General features: G+C 31.9%; 3 protein-coding genes across 5 annotated transcripts; all 3 read left to right on the plus strand.

The window, feature by feature from the left end:
• The first annotated feature begins 107 nt into the window (after nt 1-107).
• Nucleotides 108-9153, plus strand: LOC101262649 (pentatricopeptide repeat-containing protein At4g39530). Of its 3 annotated transcripts, none has more exons than XM_069295905.1 (5): nt 108-3475; nt 3648-3710; nt 4325-4894; nt 8215-8335; nt 8945-9153. In XM_069295905.1, the coding sequence occupies exon 1, from the start codon at nt 917-919 to the stop codon at nt 3449-3451; it is 2535 nt and encodes an 844-aa protein (XP_069152006.1). In that variant the 5' UTR covers nt 108-916; the 3' UTR covers nt 3452-3475; nt 3648-3710; nt 4325-4894; nt 8215-8335; nt 8945-9153. The 3 variants fall into 3 exon arrangements, with proteins under 3 accessions (XP_069152006.1, XP_069152011.1, XP_025885107.2); XM_069295910.1 differs by lacking the exon at nt 8945-9153 and having other exon boundaries at nt 4325-4448; nt 4550-4894; nt 8215-8499; XM_026029322.2 differs by lacking the exon at nt 8945-9153 and having other exon boundaries at nt 8215-8837.
• Nucleotides 9154-17403: 8250 nt separating this feature from the next.
• LOC101257995 (nuclear transcription factor Y subunit A-10) lies at nt 17404-22960 on the plus strand. Its single transcript, XM_004228610.5, has 6 exons — nt 17404-17747; nt 19017-19271; nt 20214-20332; nt 20416-20484; nt 21856-21993; nt 22136-22960. The coding sequence occupies exons 2-6, from the start codon at nt 19073-19075 to the stop codon at nt 22544-22546; spliced, it is 936 nt and encodes a 311-aa protein (XP_004228658.2). The 5' UTR covers nt 17404-17747; nt 19017-19072; the 3' UTR covers nt 22547-22960.
• Nucleotides 22961-23462: 502 nt separating this feature from the next.
• Nucleotides 23463-26447, plus strand: LOC101261547 (33 kDa ribonucleoprotein, chloroplastic). The gene is made up of 4 exons (XM_004228624.5): nt 23463-24070; nt 25292-25393; nt 25725-26033; nt 26117-26447. The coding sequence occupies exons 1-4, from the start codon at nt 23609-23611 to the stop codon at nt 26222-26224; spliced, it is 981 nt and encodes a 326-aa protein (XP_004228672.2). The 5' UTR covers nt 23463-23608; the 3' UTR covers nt 26225-26447.
• The last annotated feature ends 556 nt before the right edge of the window (nt 26448-27003 follow it).

Raw genomic sequence — 27003 nt, forward strand, 5'->3', positions numbered from 1 at the left:
TTTCAATTCGTTACATCTTTGATATTCAGTATCTCATCTTCAATCGAATCAAAATTTTGTCTCGAAGTCACAACTTGTTTTCTTAATTGTACTTTTTCTTCTTTTCTATTTTTCTGTTCAAAACTAATGTATAAGGATAATAATTTGTTTAAGTTATCTTTTTATAGAGATTAAATTATAGTTTTTTTTCCGTTTATCGAAAAATAGTTTTCAGTTCCAATTCATATTATTTACTTACAAATATTGGGATTCTCAATTTATCGGAAAAGTCTAACTTCAAACTTCAAATAAATATCTTTTTAAGCTAACAATAACCCTTGATTAATATTTCCAAATCTAGTTTAACTGTTTCAAAATCAACTTTAGATTCGACTTTAAAGTTCCAAAAAATTTTAAGCAACACAAGTTTGAAGTTAAGCTTGCCAAAGCCCGACTTCAAATTCGCATAAGTTCGAACTTTAGATACATATCTTTTTAAAGTTAAATTATAACACTTGACTAACATTTGTCGAACCTAATTTAACCGTTTCAAAATCAAATTCAGACTCGACTATAAAGTTCCAAAGAGTTTCAATCAATACATGTTTGAACTTATGGTTGCGAAAACCTAACTTCAAATTAGCATAAGTTCGAACTTCAAATAATATCCTTTTTAAGTTAATTATATATAACGCTTCACCAACATTTCGAACCTAATTTAACCGTTTCAAAATCAACTACGAACACGTGTGAAGTTGTACTTACCAAAACCTAACTTTAAATTTGTATAACTTTAGATAAATGTCCTTTTAAAGTTTATCTTTTTAATATTTCACTAAACTGCTAATACGAAATGTTTTGTACGTCGAGTCAAACACTGCTTTAAACAATAACTCCATATAAATATGCATCAACTTTGAATTTTCAGCTCAAACAAATGAGTAAACTCTGCAAATTTGAACCAAAATCCCTCAAAAATGGTGTAACTCAATCTTGTTTCAGATTCTTAACAGTTTCATCATCTTTACATCATCGCTCCGAAGAAGAAAACTATACTATTATTCGTCGTAATAGACGAACCCAACGCCATTATTTAAGCAAATTATTATTCACATTATCTACAACCCATTGTAAAGAAATCCACACCCAAGTGATTCTTTGTGGATTTGAAAACAACCCTTTTCTTAACAACATCTTGATTCAATCGTATTCGATTCGGGGGTGTTTGGATTATGCACGCAAAGTGTTTGATAAAATGCCTAAAAGGGATATGATTTCTTGGTCTTCTGTTATTACTATGTATACCCAAAATGGGGTTTATGATGAATCATTGTCGCTTTTTGCTGAGTTGAGGAGAAGTTGTAAAGAGGGGGAGGGGCCAAATGAGTTTGTTTTGGCTAGTGTTGTTAGTTGTTGTGGAAGGTTAGGTAGTATTGTGAAAGGTGAGGTATTGCATTGTTTTGTGGTGAAAGCTGGTTTTGATCAGTTTGTGTATGTAGGGACGTCTTTGATTGATTTTTACTCGAAGGGTGGAGATGTAGGGTCAGCCAGGCGAGTTTTTGATGATTTGGTGGTGAAGAGTACGGCTACTTGGACTGCGATTATTGCAGCGTGTGTGAATGTGGGGAAGAGTGAAATTTCATTGCAGCTATTGAGGAATATGTTGGAGACTGATGTTGCACCTGATAATTATGTGGTTTCGAGTATCTTGGGTGCTTGCTCGTCGCTTGAGTATATTAAAGGAGGAAAGGAAATTCATGGTTATGTGCTTAGACGGGGAGCGGAGATGGATGTTACGGTGAGTAATGTGCTTATTGATTTCTATATGAAGTGTGGTAATGTAAAGACTGCAAGGTCAGTTTTTGATAGAATGGAAGTTAAAAACGCTATTTCTTGGACAACGATGATCTCTGGATACATGCAGAATTCTTCTGACTGGGAAGCCATAAGCATGTTTAGAGACTTGAACGGTTTGGGTTGGATTCTAGATAGATTTGCTTGTAGTAGTGTACTTATTTCTTGTGGGTCAGTTGAAGCTTTAGAGCTGGGAAGACAAGTGCATGCTTATACCGTGAAAGCTAATGTTGATTCTGATGAATATGTGAAGAATAGCTTGATTGATATGTACGCGAAATGTAATTCATTTGGTGACGCAAGGAAGGTTTTTGACATTATGGGTGATCATGACGTAATCTCTTACAATGCTGTAATTGAGGGTTGTTTAACGCAGAATAGGCTATATGAAGCTTTTGATCTATTTGCTGAAATGAGAGAGAATCTGATTCCTCCAAGCCTTTTGACTTTTGTTAGCTTGCTCGGTGCATCAGCTTCGCTTTTCTCCTTGGAGTTAAGTAAGCAACTTCACGGTCTTACCATAAAATTTGGTTTTTCTGCTGACATGTTTGTTTGTAGCATCCTAGTAGATGTTTACTCGAAATGTTTGTCTATTGGATATGCGAGGCAAGTATTCAATGAAATGAATGAAAAGGATATTGTTGTATGGAATTCTATGTTGTTTGGGTACATACAACAGTGTGAAAATGAAGAGGCTCTAAAGCTCTTCCTACTATTGCGGCAGTCTTTGCAAAAGCCAAACACGTTGACTTTTGTTGCCCTCATTGCTGCATCTAGTAACCTAGTAAGTCTGCTTCATGGTCTCCAGTTTCATAACCAGATTGTAAAACTCGGCCTAGATTTTGATCTGCATGTTACAAATGCACTCGTCGATATGTACTCTAAGTGTGGTAGCTTGGAAGAAGCACGTAAGATGTTTAATTCCACTATCCAGAGAGATGTCGCGTGTTGGAATTCTATGATATCCACTTATGCACAGCACGGAGAAGCAAAGGAAGCTCTTAATATGTTTGAGAAAATGATAAAAGATGGATTGAAACCCAACAATGTCACCTTTGTTGGAGTACTTTCAGCATGTAGCCATGTTGGTCTTGTAAAAGAAGGATTTCGTCACTTCTATTCCATGGCCGGGTACGGTATTGAACCAGAAATGGAGCATTATGTTTGCATGGTGTCTCTCTTGGGTCGAGCTGGTAAACTGGTCGAAGCAACGGAACTCATTGAAACAATGCCAATTCCACCGGCCGCCATTGTCTGGAGGAGTTTGCTTAGCGCGTGTAGAGAAGCTGGTCATATAGACCTGGGTAAATATGCAGCATCAATGGCGATATCAATAGATCCAAAAGACAGTGGATCATATATCCTACTTTCAAATATTTTTGCATCTAAAGGCATGTGGATCAATGTCAAAAAGTTAAGAGAGAAAATGGATAGCAGTGGCGTAGTGAAAGAAAAAGGGTGTAGTTGGATAGAAATAAACAATGAGGTTCATTTGTTTATTGCAAGAGACCGAAGTCATCACCAAACTGATTTGATATATTCATTTTTGGAACTTCTGATTCGGAATATGAAAGGGATCGGATATGTTCATGAGGATACTACCTTCTCAAATGAGTAAAATCTCTATGTCATTTTTGCCGTGGTATGTGAAGAATCTTTGCTTTGAATCTTCTTAAGTTTTTTCTATCGCAAAGTTTTTCTCTATTTCTCTTACTTTTCCGTGTTGAGTAACATCAATAGTGACCGATAGCACTAGCAGCAGCATCTCTTATCATTCTTCCAGAAGTTTACCCGTTCTCTTATTCATGTTTCAGATATGCTATTATCAAGAACACACTGAGCTAGGCGGTCGTAGATGCCCAAAATGACAATTAGAAGTAAGTCTTTATATAAAAGTTCTATTGCTGTCGAAAGGTGAGGAACTTAAGCTGGGTGACTTGATGTAATCGTAATTTTCATGAATCACAGTTTTCACTTTTTGATAAATTAAACTCAAGGATAATTGCCGGTAACTCAGTATGTGCTTCAGTATAGGCTTGTAAGCCTAGCTATATATTTGTTCTCTGATGTATCGGCTATATGAATCCTCACTTTTACATTTAAGCTCATTTCATAACATTATCATACTAAACAAAATCAAAATTAAAATAGCTATATATATCTCTAAGACTCTAACAAGTGGTATACCCTTCTTTTGTTTGTATTGTTCATGTGTTATATCACTTTCAAGGCTCTCTCTCTAACTTCTTAGCAATGAAGCTAATGGAAGTACGTCTAATACAGTTATGCAAACAACAGCCTGCAATGTCATTCTAAGATTAACTTCCTGATGCTACAGTTTTGGCGAGCTAATTCCTTTCAAGTGCCTTCGCCTATATCTCAGAGTTCTATTGACTAGAATATACTCTAGATACCATTATGTATGACTCTGTACATGCATATATATGACTGGACATACTTCAAGTAGTCAAATTCTCTTTTTATTTGGCAGGTTTCTTCTTTGATTTGGCAGTGGAGTTTTATCCAATCAGACCAGGTACAAAACTGAAACTGTGGAACAATATGACCTCTTGCTACAAGGTTTTTGCTCTGGATGGAAGATATGCAAGCATAAGGTGTGATACACCAGATGGAATCTTGCCGAATATGATCGATCGGGAGAGTATTTATTGTGTGCTGTGTTGCTAATATGTTAGGGATGTGTGTCCTTGTGCAGTTTGGGATATATGTGTCAATTCATACCTGTTGCTTGCAGTTTTGTGGATAATCACTACATGCATGATCATCGTGACTGAGAACGTGCAAACCGTGTTTGTGAAGCCCCACAAACAAATATACCCTTGTGTGTGAAGACAACTACCTCAAATTCTGATTACTCGACAGATTATTGGGAATCCTAAATTTCATTTGCCAGAAGGGAATGCATCCTTCGCACCAAGACACGAGGTGGTGGTTGCATGTAGACTCAATGGTTACACACAATTGTGCTCAAATCCAATTTCCTGGTGTCGTCCTTCCAAACAGGTTCTCAATGAGAAGCAAGAATACGAGCGATGACACTGTAAGTCTTCTTGATCATTTAATTATTAACTTGTGAAGAAAGTCAAATAATTTGTGCTTTTGTGGCAGCATAGTTATAGTATTGTAAGATGTGGCAATTGAGATATCCATTGAGCTATTAGTGATCAATTGATTAGCTAAAAGTAGTACTGGATTGAGCCGTTTCCCGTTTGGTTGCTTATATCTTAATTCAGAAACTCCGGATAAACTAGTTCGACCAGCTTATAAGCTTAGCCAAACAACTTCATACTTTTAGCCTTATTTAAGAGGAAAGCCACATGAAAAACGAGGACTATAGAAGTAGTAGTTGCACCAACAAGGGTTGTGGTGGAACAAAGTCTCCCTGTGTGCGGAGTTGCCTTCGTTAAGGAGCGCTTTTCTCCCTAATGTGGGACTTTCCTGCGCAAATCTGAATTTAGTCGGGCTACAATGTGGGTACCGGACACTCCGGGGAAACCCCAAAAAAAAAAATTGTAATCCCACTAGGTTAGGTGAGGTATGGGGTATGGAAGAGGCTAGGGTGTTTGCAAACTTTACTCCTAGTGTAGAGGTAGAGTGGCGTTGTTTCAGAAATACCCTCAGCTCAAAGTAACTCATAACAAAGCAATGTTAAAAATAACATAGACACACAAAGCTGACATAACAAATAATAACAAAATCATAACATAGCAATCAAGAAAAGGCACACTAACAACATCTCAAAACAACGCGATAACTTAAGTATAGAACAATAGATATTAACGAAAATCGAAAGACAAGAAACTACGAGATTATTACTAATGGTAGTTTTTGCCCCTCTTTAAAAATGTAAGAATGATTTAAAGGCTTATCAAGGCTAGGCCCAATCTTCATATTCTATACATTTTCATCCTAAGTCCATTTTTTTATATGTTCAATTCATGACTCACCAAGTGATACAAAATTGTTTACTTGTCATTGGGATAATTATAGTCCTTTTGGGTGATTTAGTTTACAAAATAACCAGCAAATGTATAGGTTTTGTATATTTTAAGTATAATATACATAATCAAAGTATTATTTTATATATTTCAGCTATATTAGTGAATAAATTTTCAGTAGATCATATTGCAATCAGTCAACTATGAAGGATTTTTTTTTGGTTTTCACCCGGTGTCCGTACCCACATTAGTGGATTCGCTCTGGAAAGTTCCACATTAGGGCGTAAAACGCTCCCTAACAAAGGTGACTCCGTATCCAGGAAGACTCAAACTCGAGACCTTTAGTTAAGTATGAAAAAGTATTTATCACTCCACCACGATCCTTAGTCGGTAACTATGAAAGATTTGGTGATGTCTAAGGCTTCCTCCACTTCATTTTATGTAGTACTGTTTTGGTTAGTACATAAAACTTAGGATATAAATTTAATGTGTACTTGATTGATAGATAGTACATTGAAGAAACTATAGTATTAGATAATAATTGAAAGTATTGACAAAGAAATATAACATTTTAAATTTTGAATAATTAAATGATTTTGAGTTCTTCTTGAACATTAATTTAGAATGGAATATCTAGTGTTAAAGATTTTATAGTCTTTTAAAATAGAACAAAAAATTGGATGGACTACTTTCACTTGCTTAAATAAAAAGATTCCACTTCATTGTAGGTCCTCTAGTTATTGAAGGATTCTTGTGATTATTTTAGGGTTAAAAGATTCTAATTGGTGTTTAACATATGTTATTAATTGATGAAATAACCATTCAAAGAGTTAATAGTTTCTTGATTTGCTGTCCATTACCTTCTATAAACTTTGGCTACTTTAGATTCGTAACTAGAAGTATCACTCTGGGAGTATAAAACGTTTCTTACTTAATATGACTCCTTTCACGATTTAAACCTGACATATGTGATTCAGATGAAGGGTGTGCTTACCGTTCTATTAATTATGTTCCTAGGCCTCGAAATGAGATTAAGGGGTGCTTACCATCCCATTGACTCTATTTTCAATACTCAAACTTGAAATATATGATTAAGAACGAAAAAAGTTAAATAACTAATCAGATGTACAAAACATTCTAGATTTACTTATCCCTCGAGAAAGGGTTGCACCCCAAGGGCCAGACACCTTTACTTATCTTGCACTATATTTTGCATCAGCCTTTCTTAAAATAAGGTTGAAAGTTTTATTTTTTTTTTAAGAAAGGAAAAGGTTAAAAACAAAGGAAATAAATAGAAAAGTGAATTTATGAAAGTTAAAAGAAGAAATAGGGAATAAATAATTGCCTTTCAAATGTTTGATATAGTCTTATTCTCTTCCACTTTCCTTGTGCCAAATGTAGCAAATATGAAAGTAATTATAAAGAGTAACATCATTATCAATAGATATCAATTATGTATTTTAAGATCTTACTTAATAGATGGACTTGACATTGTGTAAATCTCAAGAATTTACTCTTGGAAAAAGAGCCACGATTGATAAGTCCTTTCACTTTTTAACAATCTACCAAATAATGCCTTGAAAAGAATTGTTTCTAGGTTATGATTCATAACCTCTTTGGGAAGGTAATTTGAGTACTATATCATTGTGATTGTGGTGGAATAAGCAAAGATTATTTCACTCATAAATCTTAATTAAAAATTTCGAGTATTTTCAATGAATATTGTAAGTCAAACGAGAAATCAAAAAAGTATTATGTTTAATGGATCGTGCATAATATGAATTCAGATCGATCAAGTATTGTGGTAGAATGAATGAATCAGTATATTTTTAATTAGAGACCTCAAATTCGAGTTATAAAAATGAAAAAAAAAACTTTGATTCAAAGCCCTTTCTCGTTGACAAGTTTTATGTTGCTGATTAATCTGAACTCCAAGACGAATACCGAAACTAATAATAAGAAAAAGTTATATGCTTATCATCCCCTTTTTTATAGGAAAAAATGACAATATATCCTGAACTATCGTAAATGGTATGAAGATACCTTCCGTCATACTTTTGGGAGATTGGTGCCCCTGTTGTCCAAAACTAGAGCGTATATGCCCTTCACTCTAACGAAAGACTAAATGGGGATACGCGATACAATTTTATCCATCGATCCGATGTCGGTCGATGGATAAGATTATGACACGTGTATGTCAGTTATAGTATAAAGGGTATATATGCTCTAGTTTTTGAACGACAGGAGCATCAATGTCCCAAAAGTATGACGAAAGGTATCTGCATACCGTTTATAATAGTTCAATAGTTCAGGAGAATATTTTTCCTTTTTCCCTTTTTTATATGATAACTTGTTAACTTTCTTTATCACATAGTACTTCTTTTAATTATTTCCCATTTTCCTTTGTGTCAAATGTATCAAGATGAAGTAGCTATACATGGACCATCATTGTCAATATGCATCAAAATTCTTGCTTAAATAGATACACTTGGCATTGTGTAAATCTTCTCAAGAGTTGACACTTGGAAAGATAGCCATTATTGGTAAGTCCTTTTTAACTTTTTGAATCTACCAAATAATGCTTTAAAAGGTATTGTTTCTAAGTTTTGATTCATCACCTATTTTAGAAGGTAATGGAGTAATATATGTTTCTATCGAAGGTTGTATGTTCGAGTTTTGAAAAAGGAGTAGACCTACTTTTAAGCTACGAAGAAGTTTAATAGTTTTGATTCAGGTCTTATACTTACACAGTATGAATCTGAATTAATCGATCCAAAATAGGTCTAGATATTAAATGGAATAAACCAAAAAAGTACTATGACTATCATCTCCTTTTGTATAGTAGGTTGCTAATTATTTCAATTACACTTTTCAAACTTTTTGATTTAATTACAAGATATGTTTTTAATTATAATTTACAATTGTACTATAGATGTACCTCTTATAGCTTCTTTCCTTTTAAGTCAAGAATAAAGATGAGTTCTTTGGAATTGATTTTCATGTTAAAATTATATTTTATAAAATAATAATATTTTATTAGAACAAGTTATTTAATTTCGAACAAACAACGTTATTATAAAAAAAGGCTCGATAATTTTGACTATATATATATATATATATGAACTCATTATGAAACTTTTAACTTTTGCTAGTGCTCTTTGATGTTTTTGACGAGGATGAGCTCATGAGGGTGGATTAAATTGAAGGACTAATATTTCGAAGAAAAATATGTAATACATATATCTTAGTCAGATATATCGGGTTTTCACATCCTTAGCTAATTTTTCAAGTTTGAATTAAATTCAAATTTCAATTATTATTTTTTGAAATATATAATAGGAAAGCTAATATCTTAGGTTAATCTAAGTAAGGAAAAAAAAAGTTAAGAAAAGATTATTAAAAAATTAATGAAATTGAAATCCACTTTCATATTTAAGTAACATTTAATCGTTTTTTTTTATACTTTATAATAAGCTAAATAAAACAAAAAAACTTAGTGTTACAAACACACATTTTTGACTTGATCCATTCAACTTTTTCACCAAGTCCAAAAGGAAATGCATTACTTAAAGCAAACAACACAAGCAAAATAAATGAAAATTGAAATTTTTAGCACTTATACAAAGCTAACATCGCGATCCACTCCGCTAGTAATATTATTCATTTTAATTTAAATTTAGATTTGTACGATTTTAAAATGCATTACTAGGGTGTACAATTTGCCTATACATCCAACATCATTTTATGTGTTTTGTCGATGTTATCCTAAGTTAGGGTGTCACATACACCTCTTCTCCTATTACGGACTCAACATCCTCGCTGATACTTATCCCACCACATGATTTGCTTAGACTCAGCACTGAGGTTATTCACCTTTTTTTTTAAATTCGCTTTAATTTAGTTGAACTATGGCCCACTTTCGACAAGGTAGATATAGAAATGATCCTGATACCATTTAACGGCTCAATCCAACACGCTATTGAGATTGTCTACTACGGGCCTTAGACTCATACGACTTTAGAATGTATCATTATTATGTAAAACATGCATATTTATTTACCCAATATCTCTTTCTTTTTGCTTTTTTATCCTAAGCTAAGGTATTACACTTGTATCGAACGGCTCGGAAAGTAATAAAATTGTTCAAGAAGCTTATATTAGCTATTGCTTATGAGGTATAAAAAGAGTTTCAATTTTATTTTGCTCATAAATTAGAAAATACTAAATAAATTAGCAAAAAATAAAAAAGAATAAAAAGGAATATATCAAATAATTATCTTTCGTTCTCTTAATTGATTCATAATTAAATTCGATTTAATCTTTTACTAAAAAGATTATGTTGAATAGAATAAAACAATTTGTTGCATATATTTAAAATAATTTTACTTACGGATAGATATATGATATTCGAAATAAAAAATCTAGAAACATAAATGAAAATTTTAAACTCAAGTATTTTTATTATTGTCTTAGATTCACAATTAAATCTATGGATCCTTAGGCATGATCTATCACGTAGCAGTGAGAGATAGTCAGTCGAATATCCTTTATTAAAAAATTAAAACGCGTCGTATTATAATACCATGAATAATCAAATATAATATAAATTTCTACATTAAGGGACCAATCATTTAATTAATTAAAAATTAAATATATTTTGTTATATATTACAATAATGATCCAAAAGTAAATTTACAATTAATTTAGGGATAAAAGTATTGCTATCCAACAAAAGGTCCTCCATATCTATATGAAGCTTATGAGCTAAGATCCATAATGAAGCCATTATAATTATCGATATTATTGTGGTGAGATGATTGAGATTTATCAGTTCTAAATTAATCAGAGTTATTAATTACTTCGAAAATTTTTGAGACTGGAAAAACCCTACCGAGAAGGCCGCTTATAAAAACGAGTCATGTAAGATACAAATTTGAATCTAATCAAGTTTTACTATAGATTTAAAATGTCGGGTGAAAATAAGTATTAAAAGAATCCATTACAATTGGTAATGAGATCATTGGTGATGTTATCAAGCAAGTTTCAAAGTTCTTAGAAATAAATAAATAAATAAAAAGTTTTAAAGTTCTTTAAATTTTCAATAATTCTTTTTCTTGTACCTTTTAAAAGGTGTATTAGTTATTTTTTAAAAAAGTTATTTAACACATACCCAGACAAAATCCAACGGTGGGTATTATTTATATATATAAGAAAATTTAATAAAAAGTCAGCTAAATCTGATGTGGAATTGCAAATCTAAGAGCAAATATTTATCACATAAAACACCTTTTCCTTTTTCTTTTGTGTGCCACTTCGTCACCGGATTTAAATTTAACGAGTTCAATTTTAAAAAAATTTCAACCCTAAATTTATCATAATTTTAAAATTATGAGTCCAGATAAATATTTCTTGAGATTACAATATACATGTCGAAAATGTTAGGTTTGATTGAATCCGCAACATAAAAGTTATTGCATCTGTAATAGTTGCGATATGTTGATTGAGAATCTTTCTTTTATTAGTCTAAATCCATAATTTTAAAAAGTATAATAAGTTTGATTCTATTGAACTCGTAATAGAATGATTGCATATGTTTCTAGCAATATGTTTGTTGGAACGATCATTTTATTCTTAATGAAAAATTTCGGACTTTCAGGTTTTAGAGCCTTGAAAATTAGAATTTTCTTGCTAGAGCCTTGTGAATGCAAATTAATTGGGCTAGGTTCTCGATATTTTATACCTTTTTTTCGATTTATACATGATATCTGATATCTATTTTGGCTTCGATTTAATTCAATTTTGCGTTACATAGATTACTAAAGTAGAATCGATCATATGTACTTCCTACGAAAACATATTTTCAATTCAAAATCACTTAATTTTCGAGATTTTTAATTAAGAACGTAGAAAGTAACTACTCTTAGTGGTTGTATGGATTCCACTTGTAGACATCTCATGCATTCCAACAAGCTTTCAATTGTTGACACGTGGATCACGTCATTCTCCAATAAAAGTTAAAAAAAATATTTTTTTAAAAAAATTATTATATTTGAACCACTTAAATTTGCAAGAAAAGCAATTTATTTTTCGCATATACTCATTTTGAATTCTGACTAATTCGAAACATAATATTTATTGAAAAAATATATTTTTATTGGATTTTTTTTCCATTTTCAGCACGAACCTAAATGTTGTTTTCATTATGTACTCTGAAGTTCGATTAATTCAAATTCGAGTCACTTTTTTTTTTGTTAAAACATTTCCTTTCTAACTTGGTGTATTTTGTATGTGGTTATGTTCTCTTTTTCACACTCGATATTGACTTTCTATTTAGATTTCAGATTAATTTGAATTTGTGTCGTGTAAAAATTTTCTCTATTAAATTTTTACCGCATAAAATCTATTAAAAAGTATTTCTTATAGCGATTTTATTTATTATCGGTATTTCAATTCGCAATCTCTAGTTAAAGTTGTGCTATCGTACCACTAACTCTTGGGGGGTGGGGGGATGGTGATAGGTGATGTAAGTTGTTAGGTATGATTTCTCATATATACATATATATATATATATATATATATATATATATATATATATATATATGAGTTTCTATGTTTAACTCGTATTTTATTTTCTTCAGTTTAATTTACTTATTTTATTCTTATTTTTAGTTCGTTTTTAGAAAGACTATTTTTTTATGACTGTTTAATTTCAATTTTCCACTTAACATATTCAAAGCATAAGATTAAAAAGAAATTGTACACTTTACATATTTTAATTTAATTAAAGTCATAAAATTCAAAAATCTTTTTTACGTATAAATTTTCTATCAAAATAAAATTAGACAAATAAATTAATACAAAGAAATCAGTATATTTTAATTTCTTGTATGGATGTATATGTTTCTTTCAAAAGGAAATAAGAATGGTGACAAAATACTTGGAAAAAAAAGAGAAAATTATGATAGGGAGCTATCACTTTTATATATATATATATATATATTATGTGACGTGAATTTAAATTAATCGAGATAACTAAAGCAATTACTGAGTTTGATATATTGTTATCTTGCTCCCTATTTTACCAACTATATAACTAGTTTCTTTGATACATTTGACAAACTAAATTAAACTAGTCATAATTAATGTGATGTTTACTAAAATTGTAATTTAGTCAAACAAGATGAAAAAGAAAGCAAAACCTAGGTGCTTTCATATGGAAATATTGAAATTAAATAAAATAAAAATATAATAACAATAATAATAATAATAATAATACATTTTGTGATTAATATGTAAGCGTATTGGTTATCTACAGATTTATTGTGTGTCACCCACATCATCTGAGTATTTATGATCACCAAAACTCATTATCTTCTCTTTATTAGTGTATGTTTCTTCAAAGTTACTTATTAAATCGACATGTAAATAAATAGCGATACTATATAGGGATTTATTGTTATTACGACATTTTCATATTTATCTCGTTGAATTGTCCGCTCTGATAATAATTATAGTGCTAAAATATCACAAAATATTCATAATATGATAAAATAAATATTATTCGCTTTGAATTAAATCCGCGCATGATTTTTCTCAATGATATATACATATACCTACTTAAAGGGGACAAAGTGAAAATAAAGGAACTTAAATATATTTTTGATGTGGACCTTATAAATAATGATTTTTTAGTCTAGAAAGGAGAATGAGTTCCATTTAAGGCATCTTTTTACCATTTTGCAATTATTAATTATCTATAAAACTATGGTCCATTTTTATTAATATTAAACTTTATTTTACATCAAACACATGTATTGAAAATGTGCTTCTTTTTTTTTTCCTTCTTAATAAAGCTTCTTTATTATTTCTTGAAGTTTACTTGCTTAGCTTCCAATTTTGGATATTTTAGTAAAATCTATATATTGTTATTATTTATTATTATTGTCAACTATAGCGACAATTATATTATTACTGCAAAATTCGACTCTTGACTTGTACGACAGTGAAATTGAATAGGCGATTTTATTCGTTTGAATTTTTTTTCGAAAATCTATCGTCTTTCCATTGAAGTAGCAAACAAGTGCATGACACATCATGAAAACTAATCAAACAGTTTAAATTTTTAGTGATAATTATGACTCCACGCACTGTAAAATGTGAATGTGCGATTTGAGTTGTATAATAGTGTTTCCACAAGCACTTACTCCATTAACATCATAAGCATTTAATTAAAAAAAAAATAAGAGTGGAAAATTATGTTAATCATTAGTGAAAATGTCAAATGGACACTAATTAGTTGTAGGTTAGTTAGTATCTAATAATGTTTGTGATTTGTTGTTTACACATTGTATCTATAATTTGGCATTAATTAATGAGTTTAAATAATATATATTGTCATATGTCAGTAAAATAATTTTTATACTATCAAATTATATTTATTGTTATTACAAATATTGCTAATATATTTTATTTTTAACAGTCCAAAAGGATTTCACTTGAATAATATGATAGTGTAAAATCTTAAATGTTATTTAAATTCTTTCTATTATCATTTACTTGTTTAGTATATTATTTAAAATTTATTTTACTTAATAGTAAATGAAGATATTTATTTTTTCTATCTTACCTTCATTCCTCAAACTTATTGGAGTATTCATCACTAATAAAATAATATTTATTAAGGAATATAAAAATTCAAACTGAAATAAAAAAAATATGAGAAAATCAGAGTATACAAAATTAAATTATTTAAAAATTGAAAATTTATAGGTAAATTACAAGTATTTTACATAATTATCATTCTTCTTAAATTTTTTACGATATTCGATATTTTATTAAAATTTGACTAAATTTAAATTTACGTATTTCAGATTGATTTATAAGGTCGGGCTTACTAACAAAACTAGTGGCTAAAAAATCCTTAAAATTTGCAAACCATACAAATAGAATTAATCTTAAAGAAGATTAATAGTTTAATACAATGACAATGACTAGAAAACAATATTATTCCAGCTATTGTATTAATATCATTTAATTAAATTTACAACCAATTAGTTTTTATTTTTTTTTTAAAAAAATGTTATACATACATACATATATATATAAACCCAACTTGCTGCCTTATATACATATTTTATTCTAATATAAAAATAATGATAATATATAGTTGAAATCAATTTTTGGATTGGAGTCTTTGGAAGAAGGCTCTCTTCTTTTATCCATTTTCTGGTTTTTGATAATCATATCGGGACATCGATAAATTAAGAAATATTATCTACTAAAAACAATTTATATATTAAATTCAAACTCGAGATTTTTAATTAAAATTCACTAATATTAATTAGAAAGGTTCTTAAAGTTTGAAAAACTAAATAGCATGCCTTAGTTCAAAAAATATATTAATAATAGTAATTTTTTTAATAAAATGGAATAAAATACAATGGTGATCCTAGCTATGCAAAAATATTCAATAGGTTAACCAACCCTTTTGAATATATCTTTTCCTTATAGTAATTAAATTAATATATTGTTTAAATATAAAATGTCATTTTCTCATTCAAAATATTTTTATAATGTATTACAAAACATTTATTCATTCTAATAGTTCGATTCCTAGACCTTTAGTTAAGGATGGAACGATACGAATCATCTCATCGTCTCATCATACCTTTAATGATCTCATATCAAGTAGTTAGTCTAGCTAATAACATACACTAACCCTTGAATTTCGACAGACATTTTAAGGTCGATTAATGTAATTTGTATTGAAATATTCAACTATGAGAAAAATAAAATTTTTCTTTCAAATTCAAACTCGACACATCAAATTAAAAAGAGTAGCTTTCACAAATAGCAAACATAAAAGTCATATTTGTATGTTATAGCTATATTTTGCATAATTGCGCTCCATAGCAAATTTTATGTTTGCTATGGAACTTTTGATCTGTATAATTTGCTACAAACATCTAATTCTATACAAATTGTTCAGTTTTGTATAAATTCATTTATATATTATAATTTGTATAATAAGATCTGTTTTTGTATAATTATAAATCTATAAGATGAGAATATTTATTTTTGTATTTATATATATATTTTTCTCTCGCTTTATACAAACACAAATGCATTTTATACATTATATATCGAAATGTATAAAATGACTAATTGTATACCGAAAATGGCTAATTATATACCAAATCATATGACAAAAATAAGGAATCTTTGCTGCTAATTACAATTAAAATATACTTTGACTATATCATTTAATTTAAATTAATATTTTATTATTTCATATAATTTTCCTAATTAAAAATAATGATATGCTTATCACCCCCATTATAATATTTGGTGATATAAATTATAAGTACTTATAGATAGAGGTCCCCTCCCACCCTCAATTACCCAAATTAATTTATATACTCTATCTTCTTAAAAAGAATAAATCATACTAATAATAGTATCCACTTGCTATAGTTGGAAAAAACTTTGTATAATAATAATAATTAAAAAAAAATAATTAGTAACCCCCCACCCTCAAAAATGTTCCACTTGGCTTTCTAAACAGTTGAAAAATAATTATTTATGTCATAAAAAGTTGAGATAATTTTTTATGTTATAAAAATTAACTTTTTAAAGAGATTTTATGGTTATCCTCTTACAATCCACTAACAAATATCAAGTACTATATCCACTTATGTGGTTTTCCTTTTTTCTTAATTTTTTTTTTAAAAAAAGAATTAAAGTTAGTAAAGTCAAAAGGATTTGAATGTGTTAGACTAATGTACAAGTATTAAAAGCATATAATAAAATATTTTTATTAACCTTTTTTTTTTAGTTGAGAATGAGTTGAAGGGGAGTAGTAAGTGCTTCAAAATTTCAATGTTTATTTCATGTTAGGTCAAAAAAATTGCGTGGTCTAACGGTTAATAAAGTGAATGAAATATGAAAACAGATGAGAATTCTTATTTAATTAGAGCCAATAAGAAAATATTAGGTGATTTTTATAATTTTTGGTTACGTCTTAATAGAAAAAAAATATCAAATGCACGCAACTTAGTTTAGATATTAATGTTACCTAAACAAACATATCAAGTATTTTTAAGGTGGATAGGGATAGTGTAAGGACAATTTGTTTTTTGTTTCCTATCGTAAATTTTTTTATATTTGCTTTTCGATTCGAGTAATTCAATTTTTCAATTGCGTATTATTGATCACCAGACCAATAGTTATGTTAATATATGATTTTTTTCACGCCGAGACTAATATTTAATGGTAAAACACATTGTTTAACGATTTTATTTTTAGAATTCTAACTCGAAAACTTAGTTAAGTATGTAGGTATACAAATCTCCCACCACGACCTTAAATTACTCAGTTTACAACTCTGAACAATAAGAACAACAGGTATCCACATCCCTCGTGACAAAGAAAATAAATTTGGTAAATAAAAAACGAGTCCTCGTACGGACTCTCTCATTCCTTGTCTATGCTAAATCTCGAGAGAGTCGTTACGAGGACTTCTTCAACAAACACTTGTTCTTCAATCAAGTTTTATATGACTTTTTAGTCAGATTACCCTTATATTATCCTGAACACGTTTCGACGATCATATAAACAAACCAGTCAATTTTGAAGTAAATTTATTGTGTTAAGAGTGCGTTATGATTCGTGACCGTCCGTCGAGCGGGGAGTGTTATTAAAGAAGGAAAAAGAAAACTAATAAAGCACATAAAACAAAGTCTTTCCATGAAGGCTATATTTCATTGGTCATTGCCATGTAATTCCAATTTTTTTTCCACTTGTAAATCATTCTGTTGCCTTCTCTCTCTCTCTTTCTTCTCTCCCTCTGCTTGAAATTGTACTGACATGGCTGCTACTAAATGGGGTTTCTCTAATTGACTGTACAATCACACAAAGCTTAAAGTTTTCATCTTGGTACAACTATTACTTCACTAGGTACAACACTCTACTTGCTAATATTCACTTATTTTTTCTCTTTTTTTCTATCATGGGTGTTGTAAAGATTTAATCTTTCTTGTTCAAATAGTGTTTTGTTTATTTTTTATTTGATGTTTTACTCAGAGTCTGGTGTTTTCTTGAAATTTTCCCTTTTTAGAGCTTTTCTTTTAGTATAATGAAGAAAAGATTGAAACTTGTTAACAAGATTTTGTTTTGCTTCTTAGTTAGTTAAAAGGGCGTAGTTTAGTAGTCGATAAAGTTGTTGAGTTTTTGAGTTCAAAATTTTAGCAAATACAAAAATATTAGGTTGATTAGATATTTCGTAGAATTAGCGAAGTGTTATATTTCGTTATTAGGATGGTGTGTCGAATAGCTCGTTAGTTTTACGGAATATCTGTCACCTGCCACCGACAACTTTGTTTTTGTCAAGAATACTGAATATTCACTTTTTTTTTCTGTTATGGCTGTTGTTAAAAAATAGTTCTTTCTCTTCTTATTTTCTTCTTTGTACTATTCTTGGTATTATAGAACTCAAGGCTGGTTTTATATTTTGTTTTTACTTTTTATGGAGTTTGTGTATTGTTATGTTCTTTGCCAACTGCCATTTTTGTGATTTTTGTCTGGTTGTCTTGTAGTTTAGCTTATTTTTGTTAGAATATTTGTTCAATGATTGATGGTTTTTATGTAGTTTCTGGATATTTTCCCTTTTTTTAGCTTTTCTTTCCTTAAAATAATGAAGAAAAAGATAGATTTAGTTTTCAAGATCTTTGTTTGTTTCTCCTAGCATCCCGAGGGTGTAGCTTAGTAGTTAATGAAGCAGTTGAGAGTAATGAGATTTCAAGTTCAAATTGTAGCATAGGCAAAAACGCTAGGTGATTTCTTTTATCTGTTCAAACCTTGGTGGATCGTATAAATAGTTTATCAAAAAACTAATAACTTTCTTTTCAAGAATCTAGAATCGATAAACTCAAAAGTCTAGTTCAGCCTTTGTTACTACCTAATAGTTGTGCTTGATGGGAGGCAACGAACATCCGATTGGAATAAGTTGAGATGTCCGCAAGTTGGCCTGGACATCATAGTTATCAAGAAAATATTTTTATTTTATTATTGCTATGCTTTAAAAGTTCTTCTTTTTTTGTTATTTCTGGATATGATTCTTGAAAATTTTGGATTAAGTTTTAGAACTTCTCTTATATTATAATCTTGAGGCATTGTTTTCAATGGTAACTTATGAAATATTGTTTGCTTCAATTGATTGAGCTGCAGGAACATAATTCCTTTAGATTTTCAAGAGAAAAGGTGTGAGTTGCTCTTGTATAACCATGAATACTACTATATTTTCCAAAGGAAATGAACGGGTTGTCCAGAATCAATCTGTTGGAACATTGTGCTCTGCTCCTTGGTGGAGTAATGGTTTTATGTCTCAATCTGTGGCTTATGCTGAGCCTTTTGGACAATTGAAATCTGCATCTGTGGAGCAGCAGCCTAAGGGGAATGCAACAGAGTTCACTATTTCCTCTGGTACTTTCTTATTCATTCTTTTGGCAATTCATAGGACATGGCCTTAGATAGGAGGATGGGGACGTCACGGATAAGGGTAGAAGGTTAGTAGGTGGTCGAGTATTGTCTTGCTTTTCGATGGGATAGGCCAGGGAGGTGGTCTATGTTGGTAACTATCCTTAAAATATATGCATTTGGGATGAATATAGTTTACAAATTCAATGCCCCTCTTAAACTTGATAAGTCACACCAAAAGACATTAGTAATTTCTAAGATCATCAATTTCAATGGCTTGGTGGCCTCTCAAGTTTTGATATCTGATCCTTTCTTAAATATGCTTTGTCTAATAAATGATATTTAGTGCCAATATGCTTGCTCCTTTCATGAAAAACACCATAGTTCTTGGACCAATGTTGGATCAGAATTGTTATCGAAAAAAAAATCTTCTTTTAATTTACTTGTTGTTGGTGAAGTTCTTGTAACAAAAATCTTAACTGCATTGCATGAAAACCATAATTGGTGCTTCTCTGAATTCAATGGAATTCAGATTTCTCAAGAAAGAACGGAAACTGGTAGTGCTTTTCCAAATATTATGAAAATAAACATTAAGTAAAAAACATTGGTAGGTTAAGTAAACTCTTTCTGTAGTCTAGCTAGATTTGATGTATTTCTTTTGATCACCTCAAAAAGAGAATTATTAGGAGTCTTATAAAGTACTTACAAGGTATGTTGCTTGGACTCTTCAAAAATGTCAGCTGGTGCGTGTCGGTTTCTCCAAAAGTAGAGTACTTTTTGGAGAATTTGACATGGGTGCAACATCGAAAGTGAAGAGTCTATGCAACTTAGCTTATGAGTCTAAGACCAAAAAGAATATCTAGTTTGGAAGTTGGACAAATCTATAGCTCCAAACTTCCAACAAGTTTCTTCAAAAATGTGGCATAATCATGCCTCTAACTCCTTCAGGTGATTGCAAATCTTCGGCAAATGGGCAAAAACTTCCGAACATTCAGGCTGCTTCCTCTGTTCGTGCAGCTAATATGGACTATCGAGGTCACTTTGAGCTAGGTTTTGGTCAGTCCCTGGTAATCGAAAGTTCCATTTGTAATAAATCTCAACATATGTGCTTGTTCGTTATGTTTATGTGGTGTGATTTTAAATGGTGCAGATTTATGCAAAACATCCTTATGGAGAGCAATGCATTGGGTTATTTTCGGCTTATGCTCCTCAACTTTCGGTACTACTTCTTTCTGATAGCATCACTTTCCAATCACCGGAGTTATGTGGGTTTGGTAATTTATGCTTTCTCTGGAATTAGTTACATATTTCGAAAAACGAAGTAACAGCATTACTGTAGACATATCTGCTGTTTTGTTGCATAACTTACTAAAGTAACAAACTTTAGCTTTATATATTTTTCGAGATCTTTCCAAACACGCAATGACAACCAATATTAACTTTATGACAGCTTATGTCATGTTTCCATCCTTGATAATATTGCGTAAATTTTGTTTTAGCACATAATATGTGAGGTGAGTTGGATTTTTGATGTGGTGGATTTGGAAAAGTTTCCAAAAACCATTCTTTCTCCTTCATCTAAAAGAAGATTGGAATTTTTTTAGTTGAAAAAGACGAGAGGAAGTCGAAGAAACCTTTATTTAAGCCTGTTGATTTTGGTCTCGTACTTACTCTCTTTACTGAGGGTCTATAGTACGATTATTAATGCTGCTGGTTGATCTATGATGTTCGCAGATGGCATTATAAGATGTGCACTGCTGTTTACTGCTGGAACTAGTTTAACGTCTAATATAATTGGTATATATAAGTTTTTCCTCACAAGCAGAGATGTTATTACGTGTGTCATGTCTAGAAGAAGCCACCTCTGTGAACATTATATAACCTGAGAGCCTTGAGGAAACACGGCTCCAATCTTTTGTCATAGTAGTTTTTTGGTTGAGTATATCTCTTTATAAGCAACTAAATAGATGAAAACAGGGAAGGAGTAGCTGCACTTAACTGATGCTTTCTATCCAATTTCGGAGGTTGAAAGGCTGTAGTTGCCTTGATCCTAAGGGTTGGCCCCAGATGGATTTCTCAGTCATTAGAATAACGATAAAAACCAAACTTATCTTTCGTATTGAAGTAAAGAGTAGTCTGCTTGGTACCTAGTTTAGCTGGGGTAGAACAGTGTTTGACGAAGTACTGGCGTCAAAACTATTAAAAGAATGATGTTAAGAAAGATCATTGGAATCACATTTATCGCCCATTGAATTGAATTTGTTAAGAAAATTTGTTCCCAAATTGTTAAACCAAAAGGATGTTACTAATACTTCGGAACTATGTGTTAGATCCTCTAATTATCGCTGAACTATGGAATAACAAATGAAAGGTGGTACCGGAAATATTTCGGATTAATGCAGAACACTGGAATATATGCAGTAACAGGGAACACATGTCTTCTGATAGAATGCCACATATCATGTAAACTTGGTAATATAATTGGATTTTGTAGTGTAATCTATTCTTTACTCTCCCATACTCTACATCTTCAAATTGAATGATTTCGAGGCTCTAATATTCATATAAATTCACTTCACAATTTTTGCAGGGCCGCATTATGCTACCATTGAATTTGGCTTCTGATGAAGGTCCGATATTCGTAAATGCCAAGCAGTATCATGGGATACTAAGGCGTCGAAAGACCAGGGCTAAGGAAATGGAGAAAAAAGCTCTTAAACCACGCAAGGTAAAGTTCTATTTCTGTGATCATGTACAGTGGATATCTACATATCAGCATGATATTTTATTTGATCATCATGCTTTTCTTCAAAAGCATGTTCTTTGTTCATTCTGTTGTTGCTGAGTTTTCCGCTGCTTAATGCGTGCAGCCGTACTTGCACCTCTCTCGCCATCTCCATGCTTTGCGCCGACCTAGGGGCTGTGGTGGTCGTTTCTTGAACACAAGGAATATGAATGGAACTATGAAGGCTGGAAAAACCAACAATATGTTCAAGACAGGCGATGTTCAAAACTTTTACCCCACCGGATCCCAGAATTCTGAAGTGCTGCAGTCTGATAGCAGCAATTTGAGCTCACCAAAAGAAACATCTGGCAGTAGGTTCTTCGATTCATCAGGGATCGCTAACATGTACTCTAGTGACAATCTTGATCCTTTTCTGTTCCAAAACCTGAGGCCTCCGGTCCAGGCAATACCGGACATGATGAATACTGGACACGGTATTTTCATGTCTGGTAAGTGGGTTTGCACAGCTGATAGCTGTTGCAACCTCAAAGTATGATAGCCTTGGCTTGAGAAAGAGGTCAGGTGTCACGAGTTGAGCCTCGCCTCATCCGTGCTACAACCTAATGCATACACATTTGGTTGCTGCAATTGCCGGATCATCCTTGGCTATCATGGGCAGTTCATCCTTGGCTTAGCATTAACGCGGTGCCTATATCGTTCTATTGCTATCAAGCAACGTGGATGGTAAGAGGCACTTAAGCCTTAATGCTACTTTATTTTCAGCACTTTGTTGGATAAATAAGCTTGTTTTCGATGAGATGATGACAATGACGACCCTGTCGATCGGGGGTCTCTGATGTTGCAGTGTGTTTGGATTACTGTTTTGTGATGTTGGTTTGTGAAAACTACAATGATGTATGATTGAACTTGATCCAAATAATGTGCAAATTGGTGTGTTTTCAGACTGGTATACCTTCTCATTGTGCATTTTAAAGAAACATTACTATTTTTTTTGTTTCATCTCCCACCCACTTTCTGATACGAATTCGGATTTGGATCGGAATGTATATCGTACAATATAACATCCTAGGGTAAACATTTATTTTGCATCGAATAGTTTACAACCAAATCGATAAAACCAAATAATGTCTATCATGCTCTACATTAATCACTTGATCGTCATTAAGTACTTTCTCATTCACTTTCAACGTATCAACGAAAAGACAATTAATGTTTTCGTATTTTACCTTCAACACCTTCTATACGTTAATTAACCTGTAGAATTCAAAATGAACAAGTAAAAATGATTGAATACAGTTCACCGATTCAAGAATTTCTCCATGCCCAGAGCTCGAATTCGAAATTTTTGGTTTAGGGCGAAACACTCCCACCAGTAGTACACCACAATCCATATTAGTCACCGATAAGAGTTATTATGATTTCTTTCGTCCATTCAAGTTCGAACATATGAACTTACTGACATGAGATTAGTCGAGACTCGGACTCCAATACGGATATCGAAATCGGAGATGGACCCCATAACTGTCTTATCAAAACCTCATCTTTTATCTTCTCTCACTGAAATTTCTTCATTGGTAGAAAAAAATTGGAAGAAAAAATGTCAGCTTTTTCTTCTTCTTCTTCTTCATCACTTCATTTCTTCACTCAAAAGCCTAAATTCTCAGTAGTAGAGCACATTTCTACCAGTATTAACAATACCCATTTCAATTTCAAGATTAATAACTCCATAAACCCCATAAAATCGAAACCCCATTTCCCCATTTCTTCTCTTTTAGCTTCTTTCAGTCGAATTTCAACTCATTTTTCTACTTCTGCTGTGTCTGATGGAGCTGGGGTTGTTGGATTAGATGAGGAAGCTGAATTGTCAGCTGAAGAGGAAATTGAAGAAGATGAAGAGAATGAGGGAGGTGAGAGTTTGGAGAAAGAAGGAGATGGGGTTGTTGATGAGCCTAAATCGATTGAAGATGGTAGATTGTATGTGGGTAATTTGCCATTTTCAATGACACCTTCTCAATTGTCTGAAATTTTTGCTGAAGCTGGTAAAGTTGCTAATGTTGAGGTCTGTTTTTTTGTTGCTTTGCTTCATTATCGCATTATTTTGTTGTTGTTACTGTCGGTTTTTCGAATGTTATGTAATGGTTGTGTTTTTGTAAATGCATTGATATGTTGTTTGTTGTATAACACTCTCCATATCGCATTAGTTTGTTGTTATTGATTCCACATCTGTATCCCCTTATTTGAAATTGTTTGGCGGGTTTTATGTAAGCTGAGGGTCTATCGGAAACAAGCTCTCTATCTCTATGAGGTTGGGGTAAGATTTGCACACACTGCTAGACGCTACTTGTGGGATTACAAGGGGTAGTCTGTTGTTGTTATTGATATGTGTTACTCCAGCGAAGTATCTTTCGGACAACACTTTTATCTCTCAAGAGTTAGGAGTAAGGTTTGCGTACATTCTACACTTCCTAGGCTCAACTTGTAGGAGTACACCGAGTATGTTCTTGTTTTTGTTGATATGTGTGACTCGAGCCAAGGGTCTTTCGGACAAAATTTACCTCTCAGGAGTTAGGAGTAAGGTTTGCATACATTCTACCCGGAATCTGGGACACTTGTGGGATTACATTAGGTATGTCTTGTTGTTGCTTTTTCCCTTTCGGATTCTTGAATCTTTATGCAGCAAAATCTTATGATACGACCTTACTTTATCAAAAAAAGGAAGGCATCAACATGTTATGGGAGAAAAGTCCAATTACAAAATTTGGACTAATTCTATTTATGCAACTCAACATTCCTATATTGAAAAATTATACTGCACAAATGTGCAAAGACTGAGTTTTTTTTTGTGTGTGTATAAGTTGTTGAGTGCATTTCATAATGGAAGGTTCTAGGAATCATAAAGGATGTCCAAATTGCCTTGGGGAATAGGTTCAAATCCGACATGTGATCTTTTGGTGTTTTTTTTTAATCCCCTTGCATAAATTCTGGCTCAGCCACTGGCTGCATTAGCCCTCAAACAATGGAAGCAAGTTAAAGACAGAGTCACGGGATACATAGTTGTACCCGCAAACTTAATAGTTACATATTTTTCTCATATTTGTTGTTTTGTGGTTAAAGTTGGTTGATTTAATTTTGTGTAGCTGCAGTTGAATGGCTCATGATTTCTAAGTTGCTTGCATGTTTGTGCATAAGTTCAACTTTTGATTAGAATTCCTGTATTTTTTTCTTTTGGAATATAAGATACAGGACGACTCATGTTGTTTTTCTTCAATGAATTTCGTAGATCGTTTATGATAGAGTTACAGATAGAAGTCGTGGATTTGCATTTGTTACAATGGGAAGTGTTGAAGATGCAAAGGAGACAGTTCGGTTGTTTGATGGATCTGTAAGTTTAGCAGTTCTCTTATCATTTACTAGCAAGATCTCTTTTCTTGTATGCTTGTTGCATCAGTTTATTAAACACTTAATTCACCTGCAATACGAGAAAATGCAAAATATCGAACGCTAATTGAATATTGATAGTCATTCATTAACAATATGATTCAGATTTGGTGTTAGTTACCTATCTTGAACTGATGTCCTTGTCTTTATAAGAAACAGCAATATTATTAAGATTTCATTTTAGTTACCTATCTTGGACTGACGTCCTCTGTCTCAATTAGCGTTTAGTTTGGTCTCGAAGGCCATTCATTGCTCATCTTAATAATGTTTGACAGCAAGTTGGAGGTCGTACGGTCAAGGTAAACTTCCCCGAGGTTCCAAGAGGAGGTGAAAGGCAAGTAATGAGTGCAAAGATAAGAAGCACCTATCAAGGTTTTGTAGACAGCCCTCACAAACTATACGTTGCGAATCTTAGCTGGAACCTCACGTCTCAAGGTCTGAAAGATGCTTTTGCTGACCAGCCAGGATTCTTAAGTGCAAAAGTCATCTATGACAGGGCCTCGGGAAGATCTCGAGGTTTTGGTTTCATTACATTTTCTTCTGCTGAAGCAATGAACAATGCACTCGATACCATGAATGAAGTGGTAAGGATAAGTAATGATAAAGTATCTCAAGTACAATTTGACATCTTCCTTGTTTCTCACAGTTTCTTGTAAAATGCAATTAGGATCTTGAAGGACGGCCATTACGACTAAATATAGCTGGGCAGAGAGATCCAGTATCTTCTCCACCAGTAGTCAAAACAAGTGAGTCCGAGAACAGTGTAATACTCTAGTTTCGGCTCATAAGATCATCGAGATTCATAGTGGCATCGGCAATTTGGAGATATGTAGAGTTTTATATTCGGCGGAGACCTTCTTTTTCCAGCTTATGTAACTTTGATACAGGTAAGCTGTGCTACTACATTGCCTGTACATTATCTTAACTGCATAGTTTACATATATTATGGTTGTAATATAACTCATCACTAGAATCAATAGAGATAACTCTTTATAAAATGCTCATATATTCTACTACTTGTTCCTCCCTTTATCATATGCTCATTTTGTATTTATAAAATATTATTTCTTGATCTTCTCATTAAATTAAAATTTTAGGAGTTCTAACTTCAGATTATTGGTGAAGTTTGAATTAATATAATTAAACTTTAGCTTAGTGGTCAAAAGTTATGAACTATTAGAACTAAACTTCAAAGTAGAGGTCAGAAGTTTGAACTACTAGAACAAAAGTTTAGACAAATAGTCAAAAGTTTGATTTGTGAGAACTAAACATTAAACCTATTAACACATCCGGTGTAATCGTACAAAGTGGGGTCTTGGGAGGCTAGTGTGTATACAGACCTTACCCCTATCCTAAGTTACACGGACTCTTCACTTTTGATGTCACACCTTGTCGGAATACTATTGGAGAATCTGACATGCACCCTGACATTTTTGAAGAGTCCGAGTAACATAACCCCTACTTTGGGAGGGAGAAGAGGTTGTTTTCGATCAACACCGGATCAAGTAAAAGCATTCGAAAATAGAAAATGGAAACAATGGGAGTGAAGAAGCC

The sequence above is a fragment of the Solanum lycopersicum genome, chromosome 1 (genome assembly GCF_036512215.1).
Source record: "Solanum lycopersicum chromosome 1, SLM_r2.1".
Taxonomy (NCBI): Eukaryota; Viridiplantae; Streptophyta; class Magnoliopsida; order Solanales; family Solanaceae; genus Solanum; species Solanum lycopersicum.

Excerpts from the sequence above, each read along its gene's own strand:
- LOC101257995 (XM_004228610.5), top strand. The coding sequence starts at position 19,073 with ATGAATACTACTATATTTTCCAAAGGAAATGAACGGGTTGTCCAGAAT. Across the intron at positions 20,333-20,415 it reads TAGGTTTTGGTCAGTCCCTG|ATTTATGCAAAACATCCTTA; the intron begins GTAATCGAAAGT and ends TAAATGGTGCAG. Across the intron at positions 21,994-22,135 it reads AAGCTCTTAAACCACGCAAG|CCGTACTTGCACCTCTCTCG; the intron begins GTAAAGTTCTAT and ends TAATGCGTGCAG.
- LOC101262649 (XM_069295905.1), top strand. The coding sequence starts at position 917 with ATGAGTAAACTCTGCAAATTTGAACCAAAATCCCTCAAAAATGGTGTA.
- LOC101261547 (XM_004228624.5), top strand. The coding sequence starts at position 23,609 with ATGTCAGCTTTTTCTTCTTCTTCTTCTTCATCACTTCATTTCTTCACT. Across the intron at positions 24,071-25,291 it reads GTAAAGTTGCTAATGTTGAG|ATCGTTTATGATAGAGTTAC; the intron begins GTCTGTTTTTTT and ends TGAATTTCGTAG. Across the intron at positions 26,034-26,116 it reads TCGATACCATGAATGAAGTG|GATCTTGAAGGACGGCCATT; the intron begins GTAAGGATAAGT and ends AAATGCAATTAG.